General features: G+C 45.7%; 1 protein-coding gene and 1 long non-coding RNA gene across 2 annotated transcripts; both read right to left on the minus strand.

The window, feature by feature from the left end:
* Positions 1-4,180: 4,180 nt before the first annotated feature.
* On the minus strand, positions 4,181-5,282 carry LOC309376609. The gene is made up of 2 exons (XR_014171253.1): positions 5,016-5,282; positions 4,181-4,984 (listed from the first exon to the last, which is right to left on the minus strand). It is a non-coding gene; the product is annotated as an uncharacterized lncRNA (long non-coding RNA).
* Positions 5,283-5,812: 530 nt separating this feature from the next.
* On the minus strand, positions 5,813-10,203 carry LOC309375297 (phospholipase A2 inhibitor gamma subunit B-like). Its single transcript, XM_081920972.1, has 5 exons — positions 10,108-10,203; positions 9,721-9,837; positions 9,073-9,225; positions 7,272-7,406; positions 5,813-6,029 (listed from the first exon to the last, which is right to left on the minus strand). The coding sequence occupies exons 1-5, from the start codon at positions 10,154-10,156 to the stop codon at positions 5,830-5,832; spliced, it is 654 nt and encodes a 217-aa protein (XP_081777098.1). The 5' UTR covers positions 10,157-10,203; the 3' UTR covers positions 5,813-5,829.
* Between the last annotated feature and the right edge of the window lie 3,443 nt (positions 10,204-13,646).

Raw genomic sequence — 13,646 nt, forward strand, 5'->3', positions numbered from 1 at the left:
ATGTAAAAAACACGTGGATTTCTGGACCGTCTGTGGGCCGGATTGAGAAGGCGATTGGCCCCGGGCCTTAGGTTGCCTACCCCTGTTATAAACCAAAGCAAGGAGGGAGGGGTTAAAATTCAAGGCAGATAGGCTTGTCTAACCAGGATCCTCCCACCCCCATGTTCCTCAGCTTGTGCACGAGATCACTTCGCATGTGTGCTGGGTGTGTGGCCAGTGGGGGCCATAACTGTCAGGTGCATTAATCGTGTTGTGGCAGGATTAGCCTTTGCACCCTGACAATTCCTTCACACATGCTTTCAATGCAGGCATTGGGAATGCATATGTTTCCACATGTTGAATTCCAACCCCCATAGCCCCTGACCCAGATCAGAAACGTGACCCATTAATACATCCACTCACCAACCTCCCTGTCACCCCCCCTGTGTTAGCCCCCTAGAGCTCCCCCTTTTCAAATATCCCGTTGCACAGGACCTCTGCTATGGTTTAAAGCTGCAATTCCTCGCCGTTGCCCTCCATCCCTGCTGGACTCAAACGTCTGCTGTCGTTTAAAACCATCACTTTCCCACTGTCCGTATCCTTCGCTCCTCACTCGCATGCTATGGCTACTGCTGCTGTTCAGTGCATCTTCTCTTCTGCTCCCCTGGCCCACCCTGACTTCATCCAAATCCACGATTGTGATGCAGCACTGCAAATCCTCCAATGGGGACTGCATGATAACAGCCTTCATTTTTTATGTACATAGGAGGTTTCACTGAACTTGGAGGAGTGGGGAGAGTTTCTTGCTTCTTGCTGGGTATCAGAGGGCACGTTGCCTGTGCCAATGGTGTGGTTCACACAGCTGGCTTTGTATGTTGACTAGTTTGTGCTACGTGAACCAACCTAGCTATTAAGATTGGGCCTGCTTACACGCCACTCTTCCATTTGAACTAAGTTGCAGCGTAAAATGTGTAGAAGACACTCTTCACAAAGGTCTGCCTGGCACCAGCCAGATCTCCTTTTTGGTACTGTGTTTGTGTTTGTGTTTGTGTGTGTGTGTGTGTGTGTGTGTATACACCCATCCACACCCCTATATATTTGTTATCTGCTGCAGCCTTTTTTGTGCCATTGTATTATGGCTAGACTAACTGCTTGCCAAATGTTTTATCTGTTAAATCCAGTGCTTTTTTCGGGAGGGACGCATATATACCCCTAAACATTTTGTGAATCTACATGTGTACCTTTGTCTATTTACTGTATTTATTTTTCCAAATTTGAACTATAAAATGGTGATTTTCTCGAGTCAAAATGAGAATACCCCCAAACATTTTTATTATTACTATTTTTTTAGAAAAAAGTACTGGTTAAATTATACTGTATATGTATCTTGCAAGCTTCTAGGGCAGTGGTTCCCAATTAGCTAATTACTGAGGCCCCCCTATTTTTCAAATGCCAAGCCATGGCACTTCAACTTTTGGAAATTTTGCTAACTCGGTGGTTGTAGTTACCTCTGCAAAGCAATTTTTTGGGCAAAATATGGAGTAGCCCCTTATAAGCAAAAGATTTTAGGTGTACTAAAAAAAATTGTGAGATTACAATGCAAAAATGACAAAAAATTAGTTGGGAGAGGAAGGCAAGGAATGGGCCCCCCAGACTCCTAATTGGAAACCACTGCTCTAGGAGATATGGCTGAAGAAAGGAAAATAAAAGTTTGAACAAATAAAAACATAACATAATGATATTTTTAAAAATTTATTAGGCACCGCATATGCACTAGGACTCTATATCTATTTCCTCCCCACATTTCTCTCCATAATGTAAAGAAGGGAGTTTCAGGGGGTTGGACTAAATGACCCTTGGGGTCCCTTCCAACTCTACCATTCTATGATTCTACGTGAAGAGTTGCACCAGTGATCAATGTTAGTGCTGCATAAAGTCACTCTCTTCAAAGAAGGAGGAAAAGGTGAATCCAGAAACCTAGATGTCAGTCTGGGCAAACCTATCCTACAGATTATTAAGCCATCAGTGAACATCTAGAAAATATATAAATTCACAGCTAAGTAAGTAGTAGAGCTATGCCCTGGATGCTGCTAGAACTTGAGCCAAATCTGGAAGACTTGAGATCCCCTCTCACACAGCTTCTCCTTACCCAGTCCCCTCCTGGATCCCTTCCAGTCGGGATTCAGGCCTCATCATGGGACTGAAACTGCCTTGGTCGCACTGGTTGATGATCTCCGGCAGGCTAGGGACAAAGGTGAGAGCTGTTTCCTAGTTCTGCTGGATCTCTCAGCGGCGTTTGATACCATCGATCATAACATCCTTCTGGACCGTCTTGAGGGGCTGGGAGCTGGGGGCACTGTCATACAGTGGTTCCGCTCCTTCCTCCTGGGCCGTGTTCAGAAAGTGGTGGTGGGGGATGAGTGTTCAGACCCCTGGGCTCTCACTTGTGGGGTGCCCCAGGGTTCTGTCCTCTCCCCCATGCTTTTCAACATTTACATGCAGCCGCTGGGAGAGATCATCAGGAGGTTTGGGCTGGGTGTTCATCAGTATGCGGATGATACCCAGCTCTACCTCTCTTTTAAATCAGAACCAGTGAGGGCAGTGAAGGTCCTGTGTGAGTGCCTGGAGGCGGTTGGAGGATGGATGGCGGCTAACAGATTGAGGTTGAATCCTGACAAGACAGAAGTACTGTTTCTGGGGGACAGGAGGCGGGCAGGTGTGGAGGATTCCCTGGTCCTGAATGGGGTAACTGTGCCCTTGAAGGACCAGGTGCGCAGCCTGGGAGTCATTTTGGACTCACAGCTGTCCATGGAGGCACAGGTCAAATCTGTGTCCAGGGCAGCTGTTTACCAGCTCCATCTGGTACGTAGGCTGAGACCCTATCTGCCTGCGGACTGTCTTGCCAGAGTGGTGCATGCTCTGGTTATCTCCCGCTTGGACTACTGCAATGCACTCTACGTGGGGCTACCTTTGAAAGTGACTTGGAAACTACAACTAATCCAGAATGCGGCAGCTAGACTGGTGACTGGGAGCGGCCGCCGAGACCATATAACACCGGTCTTGAAAGATCTACATTGGCTGCCAGTATGTTTCCGAGCACAATTCAAAGTGTTGGTGCTGACCTTTAAAGCCCTAAACGGCCTCGGTTCAGTATACCTGAAGGAGCGTCTCCACCCCCATCATTCTGCCCGGACGCTGAGGTCCAGCGCCGAGGGCCTTCTGGCGGTTCCCTCATTGCGAGAAGCAAAGCTACAGGGAACCAGGCAGAGGGCCTTCTCGGTATTGGCACCCACCCTGTGGAACGCCCTTCCAGCAGATGTCAAAGTGATAAACAACTACCTGACATTCAGAAGACATCTTAAGGCAGCCCTGTTCAGGGAAGTTTTTAACGTGTGATATTTTACTGTATTTTTGGTTTTTATGGAAGCCGCCCAGAGTGGCTGGGGAGGCCCAGCCAGATGGGCGGGGTATAAATAATAAATTATTTTTATATTATATTATTATTATAAGTAATTGGAGGCTGGGACAAGCAACAGTGGTATTGTAGTGACTTAGATGGATGGTGTGAATGTGACTTTGTGGGTCTAGAGCTCCATAATGGATGGGATACGTGACTTACCACAAGCTGCCATGGTCTGCTGGCTGGGTACTCCTTGGTGAGATTGTCTTCTTACGGCACACCTATCCTAGAATACCCTGACCTATGAAGGACCTGAAGGCTTTGGAATGATGTGCAAGAAATATTTGTGTTTCAAATTACATCCGCTAATACCAGGAACTTTGATTTTCTCCTGCTTGCTCCACCCATGCAACGCTTAAGGTTTGTAGATATAATAAAATAAAATAAAATGTGGGTATACAAAGTTTGGTTGTGTAAAATGGCTCAAAATGAATAAATAAATCTGTGAACTGCCCTGAGACCTTCAGGTATAGGGCGGTATATAAATTCAATAAATAAAAAACCCCGAAAGGGCACAGAAGATAAGAACCAAACATAGAACAATAAAATGAAACCAAATAATGCTGTGGGAGGAACAGAATGGCGCGGGCAGAACCAATGTACAGAAACCACACATTAGCTATGTAGGCCACTTCCTGGTTCATGTGGAGATTGGGATAGATGAATCTGTACATTTCAGTTTCTCTGTTTCTCATTCCCCTCCTCCCACACACCCATAATGAAGACTCGAGAGACATTGCATTGCATAGAATAGCCATATTTATTAAATAGAAAACAAAAAGATCTGCAAGAAAATTCAGTTACATTGTGAGGTGGAATTCAAATCAGCTGTTGGAGGAAAGAAAAAATTTGCTACGCGCATATTTGTAACATGCTGTCTAAAAGTGCACCATGGGTGTAGCCAGGATTTTTGTTGGGAGGGGGCAGGACTTGGGGGGGGCAGAACCGACGTGATTGGTCAGTTAGTTAAGCATTTCTATTGTTTTACTTGATCTAGGGGGCCAGCTTCCCTCCTGCCCTGCCCCCCCCCCGGCTACACCCATGAAGAGCACGCTTGAAAACTCTGACTTTCATTTCCAATCAGCCTTGAGGGCCAGATACAAGCCTCCTGGCCTCCTTCTCAGGTCCTCAGGACTCTCCCTATACCATACACTCAGCTGATACGATGGTCCACTCCACAGGCCACACCTCTCATTGGTTCTGCTATTTCTCTTCCTCAGTCAGCTGTGCTGTCCAATAGTGTATCCTTTAACTGTAATAATGCCTCTTGTTGTTGGATATTCTCTCTGTGTGAGAGAGAATCATTTGTTCCAGAAACAGAGAAAAATAGAGAATGTTTCAAGAAGCAGCAGAAGGCTGAGATTGTTTTGTCTATGACAGGACGTTTCCTGTGGGATCTTTTTCTTTGGACACGTGCAGTATGACAGGAAGCACTGATAACAATGGTTTTGTGTAACTTTTTGTAACTTGTGAGTCTCTTGCTTGCGCCTTGCAGTGAGAGAAGCAGAGAGTGAGTCTTGGACTCTTGTTGGACTCTAAGCCTGCCTTGACCATGGTATCTTTGCTACCAATATGCTTTTGTGCCTGTCAAGTAAACATCTACCCTTGACTGAATCTTTAAGGCGTCCATGAGTGTTTATTGCCCACTTTGTGTACCTTTAACCCCAAAGATGCTTCCAAGGAAGGAACTGCGTTGAGATGTAACTCTGCTGTGTATGGATACTGACACACACACACGTAGCAAAAGTGATGCCAGACCAAATTCTTCTAAATCATCCATCGGAGGTTGATGGATTGATCCAACACTTGTTTCCATCATTGGAGAACGAAGAGGGTGTGTCTCTATGTGGGCCGGACATCACAGGCTTTGTCTGTGAGAGTTACTTTCAGTTCTCACTGAGAGACACAGCTCAACAGAGAGGCTGTGAATCTGTGTGCTTTTGGAAGCACGGAGAATGCAGGAAAACTCTGATGGAAGAGACTGATTTATGGCTTGTAAATAAAGCTACTAGAGATAAGAACCGATCTGTCTCTGGACGTAATTTATCCCTATTCTCACACCGTGGCAGGACCGTTGCTGCTACTCTGCTATCCTGCCAGGTCATTTTTTCAGCAAAGTTCGCGCAGGGAAGAGTGACTGGATGGCAATTTATATTTACCCGAAGGTAAATTTATTTGCACCTGAAGATGGCCTTTGTTCCAGAACCATTTGCCCTTGGTCTTGACCATCACTATTTCATTCTCATTTCTTTAAAAAACGAACTGACTCTTTGTGAGTTTGTAAGATATCTACGGATACAAACCCCTCTGAAAAAAACAAACAAATTGAAACTAGAGTACGACATGGAAAGGAAAGTCGTCCTCCGTGCCGAGTCATGGAAAAGGGTTTATTACAAGAAGATCTTCATCAGCAGAAGCCATGACAAGGCCAGAAGGGGAAATCTCGATGATGGAGGTGCCTTATTGGCTTCTGTACATTTGCCATCTATCATTCCATATGCAGTTTCCTTGAATGTATTCTTAACATTTTGTGATAAAGCATCGCAGTAACTCTTGGTAGTGCAACCTTTCATAGTGATTTTAATCGTTACTGGAGATGAAAAGGAAATATGGGGAGTCAGGGGGCCCACTATTCCCCAAAATTACCTCACACAAACAAGCTTGAATTGGCTCTCAACCTTACATTGGCCTGGCCAAACTAACCAAATAAAATAAAAACGGCAAAGCAAAAAGGTGCATGTGTAGCCATGTCCATTAATTTCAATGATTCTACTCTAAGACTAGCCTTGTATATAATCCATTGATGGGGATGTTCCTATGAGTTGAAGTCATGTATTACAAAGAATAAATGTTTTCCTCCCAAGTGCCACTCTCATCTTCCCCAATATCTGTTCCAGATATTGTGGGATAATAATACTATTACAGTGGTACCTCGGATTAAATACTTAATTTGTTGTGGAGGTCTGTACTTAACCTGAAACTGTTCTTAACCTGAAGCACCACTTTAGCTAATGGGGCCTTCCGCTGCCACCGCACCGCCGGGGCATGATTTCTGTTCTCAACCTGAAGCAAAGTTCTTAACCTGAAGCACTATTTCTGGGTTAGCGGAGTCTGTAACCTGAAGCGTATGTATAACATATAATCAGCACCACCAGCCTGAACTCACCAGAGTCCCTGCACCTCTCAAGTGGGCACCATTGCCATTATAGGAGAACAAGGGTGCACCATGAGTTCTAGCACCTCTTTTACTTGAAAAATAGCACTGATGTGATGATGCAAAGTTGCTTAAACCTTCAGTTTTCCAAGCAACTTATAAAAAAGGTTTCTTAAAAGAAAAAAGGAAAACAACACGTTTGGAGGGTGGCAACAACATTTCTGTGGTGGCTCCCTAACTGTGGAATGCTCTCTCCAGAGCAGCTCACCTGGCACCATCACTACATGTATTTGGGCAGTAGGCAAAAACATTCCTCTTTACCAGGCCTTTGGCTATTAAGTAATCTATGGCCTGCTAAAGCTTGGGCGGCGGGGGGGGGGGGAGGACGGGGATGACTGCTATTGCTCCAGATATTTTTTGATGATGATAATGCTGTTGTTGATGATGATGATTATCCCCAAGCCAGCTTCGTTTTGCATGGCTGGATCATTCCAGTCTCACAAAGTGCCTCGGAGCTGCTGCCACTTTTGGGTGACTCTGTTTGCCCTTGGCACCCTGCTTCCAATGGAAAAGCACGCTCCGCTGCTGGACTGAGTGCCAGCAAGTCCAAAATGGAACAGAATTTCCATTGCTCAGCCAATCCCTCCTCAAAATCCCAAGAACATAAATCAGAAATACCACTTTTGATGCTAAGATCCAGACATTGGTCCTCAGCTCCTGTACATTCTGCCACATCTGAAGAAGAACATGGGCTTAACATAGAATAGCAGGCTGGGCATTTTTTCCTATTGACTGTGTTGTTTATTGGAGGCACTGGAAAAAAAGGCAAAGAGACAGTGTACACTCACGCATTCCCCTCTATCCTCTATCCAGGCAGGCAGGAGACGTTATCACAATTTAAGGACCACATATCTCGCCAACCAAAAACATTCAAGGGAAATGTGGAATAGGACCGCTGTTGGGAGAGATGCTGTTGTACCTCAACCTTGGGTTCCCAGATGTTGTGGGAACAGAACTCCTATCTTCCCTGACTCTTGGTTGCTCTGATGAGGGAAGATGGGAGCTACAGTTCAGCAACATCTGGAGGCCATAAGTCAGAGAGCGTTGATAGATCGAGAGGTCTGGAGGGCCACAGTAGGCTCCCAGACATAATGGTTCCCTCCACTGTGCTGCACAGTGGGAAATGACCATAGCTGTCAACTTACAGATTTGAAAATAAGGGACCAGCAGCCTTGAAAATAAGGGAGGAGCAGCCACAATAAGGGATTTTAGTCAACCAGCTGAAATACGAAGTTAAAAGGGACCAATAATTTTGGAGAGCAGCGCCGGTTTTTAGCCCTTCGTTTGCAGAGGTTGCTGCTCAAGACACCAGCTGATGAAACACTGCAATTAAATAACTACAAGCAGCACAAAACGAAGTCCAAGCTACTAAGATGCTGCTTCAGTTTTGTATCTTTTCTCTCGTGCTCCATCTGCAGCTCTCAGTTCCATCAGGCGGGGCGGGAGGAAGAGAGAGGGGAAAAATAGTGCCCGAAGTAAACCCGCAGATCAGACCATCTATGCTAGTGTACCACTAGAAGAAGAAGAAGAGTTTGGATTTGATATTCCGTCTTTCACTCCCCTTCAGGAGTCTCAAAGTGGCTAACAATCTCCTTTCCCTTCCTCCCCCACAACAAACACGCTGTGAGGTGAGTGGGGCTGAGAGACTTCAAAGGAGTGTGACTGGCCCAAGGTCACCCAGCAGCTGCATGTGGAGGAGCAGAGACGCGAACCCGGTTCCCCAGATTACAAGACTACCACTTTTAACCACTACACCACACTGGCTCTCACTACAAATCTATGGATTTCCCTTGTACCCCTTGGAAAACCTGCCCGCGCCTCCGCCTCCACCTCCTCCTCCTCTCTCTGAACTGCTTTCTCTATGGTTGCCCTCGCTCTCCTCTCAAATCTCCTCAGCAATTCATAGGCCATGCCAGGCTGTCCATCTCATCCGGGTTCTTCGGCGGCACAGCCGCAGTACAGCCTAGCAGGAGTGGGAGCGGCGGTGGCTGGCAGAGGGGAGGCCCCAGGCAGAGACGCTCAGTTCGGCAGCCACAAGGAGGATGGCGGCAGAAGGGCCCGAGGCTCCCGCCAGTCCTGGCAGGGAGGGGTTCCCAGGGGCTGAGGCTGGTAAGAGGAGGCCGGAGGGGGGCGGGCCGGGCAGCCAAGCAACACAGTTGGAGCCTCCCTCCTCCCTGGCTGGCAGGGAGGGAGAGAGAGGAGCTGCTTCCTTTGAAACCCGGGAAATTTAAGGGACACCCATCAATAAGGGACAGCAGCGGGACACGGTGCTGGGATAAGGGACTGTCCCTCCAAATAAGGGATGCTTGACAGCTATGGAAATGACTGCTCTGTGATTCAGAACTCCACCATTGAAATCTATGGAACAACCTGACCTTTGGGGCATAGAATGAGGGGATGGAAGCAAAAATACACTCACATGGAACAGAAATGGATGAGCAGTTAGCACCCTTGCAGCAGACAGCCATTCCTCTCAAAGAAAGTATTTTGCCCAAATTTATGGAATATGGTCCCTGTCCGCAGGCCTTAGTGAATGAACAGCCTTTCACTATACTTTGAGTTGATATCTGATCTGTAGAGAATGAAAGAAAAAGTTAAGCATTTAGGGCAGCCTTCACAACACGGTTCCCTCCTGGTGTTGCTGAGCTACAACTCCCACCAGCCCCAGAGAGCCCAATGAAGACTCAGAAATGACAGGGACTGGAGTCCAGCAACATCTGGAAGGACATTGGGGCTTGATCCCATATTTAAGATGGCTCAGCTCCAGGGGGCAGAGCTTTCAGCTTGGAAAGCTAGATGCAGTGTGTTCCAAATGATTTTGACTATGATTCTCTGCTCCCTATCAGCCCCAGTTAGCTGTCAGGCAGGCCAACTCCACAGGGACACAAGTGCTCTAGACCCCACAACATTTTAATGGGGGGGCAGGGCACCCACAAAGCGCAGTGGCCATGTGCACATGCCCCCACCAGTCAGTTGATGAATCTAATGACTCCCAATAAGGCATCTTGATATGCCTTTTACAAACCTCTGGCCTAGACAGCATTTGGTGGGCATCCTTCTCACTCACCTACTTTGCTTTCAGTAAGAGAGACAGCACAGGTGTCTTCATTGGCACTGCAAGTCATCATATTGCCACTGCAGTTGCTGCTTGTCGCTATGCAGGTTTCACACTCCAGTGAGTCACCTGTAGAAGAGAAGGTAAAAGGTTTCATAAGCAGAGCCCATGTGCAGGCGCCATTCTAAGTCATCCGCCTGTGAAAAGGGATGGATCCCACAAACATGGGTCTACCGCAACACTGATACTGCTCTATGTAGTGTGACACTCACCAGCTTATTTTGGCGATATTTTGGTTTCCACCCCAGTCAGCCCTTCCAAAATCAATGCCTTGGATCTGGTTTACTTCCAGGTATCCCACTGCAGCACACATCACCCCAGAACATTACGGCTGCTTACCTGCAGTTAGAAGCATAGAGAAGAGTAGAAGTCCCAAGAGAACCGGCATGGTGTTTGAAAAGAAATGTGCAGCGGGAGTACATGCAAAAAGTTTGCTTCCTTTTTTCCCCAGCCTGGTGTCTGCAAAATAATAAATAAAAATCCAGATTGGAAACATGCACATTTTTTAAAAACAACCAACCAACCAACCAAACAAACAAACACACACACCACCAAATTTCTCAGTACAGTGAGATGCTGGAATCTGGACACCATTGATACGAGCCTTCCTTTCACATTACTTTTCTGAGAAATTCATGGGATAATAGAGGGATCTCATCTTAACACATACTATTAGCAGGGTTGGGAAGCTATTCTACCCCTGCCCCCACTGTTCGGCAAAAAAACTTTATTCCAAACTTGACTATAAAGCAAAACAAGGAGGGATTTAGGGCACAGAGGTTGTAAGGCTCACCTCATATTTAACCAGGATTGCACACACTCATGTAGAGCTGAGACATAGCTGTCAGGTGAGTGAATCATGGTGGGGTAGGATTACACTGCACACCAGTACAACTCACAGATGCTTCTCAAGACTCTTCCCAGCAGGGGAAACCAACTGCTTTCTTCCAGGTGAGAAATACTGGAGAGAGGCTACATCTCTTTGTTTCTTCCACCTGCCCACAAAGCTACAATCTCTGAATTCCCTGTGAAGAGGGATTGACTGTTCAACCGAGTTGGAAACGGGAATCCTGGCAGGGTTCAGTACCCTTAACAAACTACAGCTTCCATAATTATTTGGAGGAACCCCTAACTGTTCAAAGTGCTGTCCTAGTGCCTTAAGTGGATGGTGTGAATGTGATCTAAGAGCTTGCAGGTCTCAAGCTCCATAATCGTTGGGAAATGTGACTTACCTTGAGTTGCGAAGAACTGAAGGGCGGGTGCTCCTCAATGAGAATGTTTTCTTCTGGCTGCTAAAACTCACTTCTGGCACCTTTGCTCCTGTATATGTGGGCTTACGAAGAAGGTGGCGGCAGCAGTAGCATGACGCAAGATATAGATTAGATTATCATATCACTTCTGCAAATTTGATTTCACCCATAACTGCACCATCTGCTTGCAACCGGAGTTAGATCCATTTAGACATGTGAACTTTGTTCACCATAATTGTGCTTCCTGAGTTTTCATTTGGGGTGTGGCATCAAAGTTCTGTGGGTCAAAGCAGCTCAGACACAGCCCCATAATGGCACAGAAGATAAGGGCCAAGTATAAAACACTAAAATAGAAACAGAAAACAGTGTAGCCGTGTGGGGGCGGGGGGATAGAATGGAGTTATTGGAACCAAAGGACAGAAATCATTTTTAAAAAAATATTGTTATAAGGTGTTTTTTTGGTGGTGACAGATCCCCCAAAGTTCTTAAATGTGTCAAATGCATGGAGATGTTGAAACTGGCAAAGTGCTAAAATTAAGGTTAGACGAGTTTTCTGGGACCAGGAAGCCATTTGGCAAAGGGGCCTAGTAAGAGACAGGGAGAGAAGTGATCCATATAACTAGGGCTGTGTGCTGGAGAGCAACTTACTGATATTAATGGATATGGATCTATTCATTATTATTATTCATTATTATTGTATTTTAATATTTTGTTGGAAGCTGCCCTGAGTGGCTGGGGAAACCCAGCCAGATGAGTGGGGTATAAGTAATAAATTATTATTATTATTATTATTATTATTATTACAACCCAAAATGTTGCATTCCCTTAGTATTCTGCAGGTGCATTCTCAGAGTTCAATTCAGAAGGCAAATATGTATGGAGGGGTGGAATCTGCACTGCTGGTCTCTTTCCCTGTAATAAATGTAACAAAATCCAATGGAGGGGGGGGGGAGCTGCTGGAGATGATCACTGGATGTTGGAAGGTCTGAAGCAGAGACCCTATTCTGCACAAAGATTGGTGTTTAGAACTTTGCACCGCGAGTGTTCCAAATCATGGGGTGTGGAGGCCATGTCTATGGAACAATTCCTCCACTTAGAGACCTTCAAACCCCCCCCCCCCACCTGCTGATAAGGGGGAGATGATGTGATGCAGCAAAGGAGGCAAAGTCAGTCAGTGAGCACCAACCATACCTTCTTTCTCACAGATGAGAAGCAAAAGCCTGAACAGAGCTTCGGTACACAGAGGGGACACTGGAATTTGATTGCCTTTTTGTTAATTTATTGTTTCATTTGTCCTACAGCTTCATGGTGGATGTCAGCTGCCCTGGTGATCTCACTCAAGGAGGAAGAGTACATTTATCATTTATTCAATGTAGTTATTACTTTTTAAAAAAAGTATTAGAGTGACTTCAAAGATTTAAAATATGAAATTTTTGTAAGGTCTTCTTTCTTCTTCGGCAATCACTCGTTGCCAAGTAGGATTATCTTCTATGAATATGGTCTTAACGGTGTGTCCGTAAGTGGCCATGCAGGCCAAATCTGGATCCACACATCCTTCCACGTAAGATCAGCTGGCACGGGAAACATGCATAATACTAACAGTGTTCAATGATAATATAGCAAGAACAATATCTAGATCTGGATTTGGATCCAGATCTAGATAGACAGACAGACACATATAAAACCTTCCCATGCTGCAAAAAAATGAAAACCAAAATCACATTAGAATCACATCATGTATGTCATCAGTAACTGTGCTGGACGCGAGCAGACTGCTCCTCTGTCAAGCTGTACAATGGTGGAGGAATATCACTCCAGCCCACTCTTCTGCCATTGGGCCAAGAAAAGAGGGGGGCAGGGAGGCTGCAATCCCTGTATGCCTTCTCCTATTATCTCTTCTTCTGTGTTGGAGCACAATTCAAAGTGTTTGTGATGCTTACCTTTAAAGCCCTAGCGAACTGGAGGCCTGGGTACAGTTCCTATACCAACCTGCCCAGGAACTGATGGAAAGAGGGAAATTTGTAGAAAGTGGAGTTCCCCAAAGATACGTATTGGGACCTGTGCTTTTTAACTTGTTCATAAACAACATGGAGTTAAGAGAGAGCAGTGAGGTGGCCAAGATTGCGAAGTGCTCCAAAAGGACTTCTCCAACCAAACAGTAAAATGGCAAAAGATTCCTGCATTGCAGGGGGTTGGACTAGATGACCCTTGCAGTCCCTTCCAACTCTACAATTCTATGATTCTTTAATGGCAAATGAAATTCAGCGTAAACAAATGTAATGTGATGCACGATGGGGCAAGATATCTTAATTTCACAAATACTTTTAAGGGGTCTGAACTGCCATCATTCAAATTTCAGATACAGTGGTACCTTGGGTTACAGATGCTTCATGTTACAGATGCTTCAGGTTATAGACTCCACTAACCCAGAAATAGTACCTTGGGTTAATAACTTTGCTTCAGGATGAGAACAGAAATCACGCGGCGGCAGTGTGGCGACAGAGGGAGGCCCCATTAGCTAAAGTGGTACCTCAGGTTAAGAACAGTTTCTGGTTAAGAACGGACCTCCAGAAGAATTAAGTTCTTAACCTGAGGTATCACTGTACTGTATGCAGTTGTGGTTGCCTC

This window comes from Podarcis melisellensis (assembly GCF_964234715.1).
Source record: "Podarcis melisellensis genome assembly, chromosome: 8".
Classification (NCBI taxonomy): domain Eukaryota; kingdom Metazoa; phylum Chordata; class Lepidosauria; order Squamata; family Lacertidae; genus Podarcis; species Podarcis melisellensis.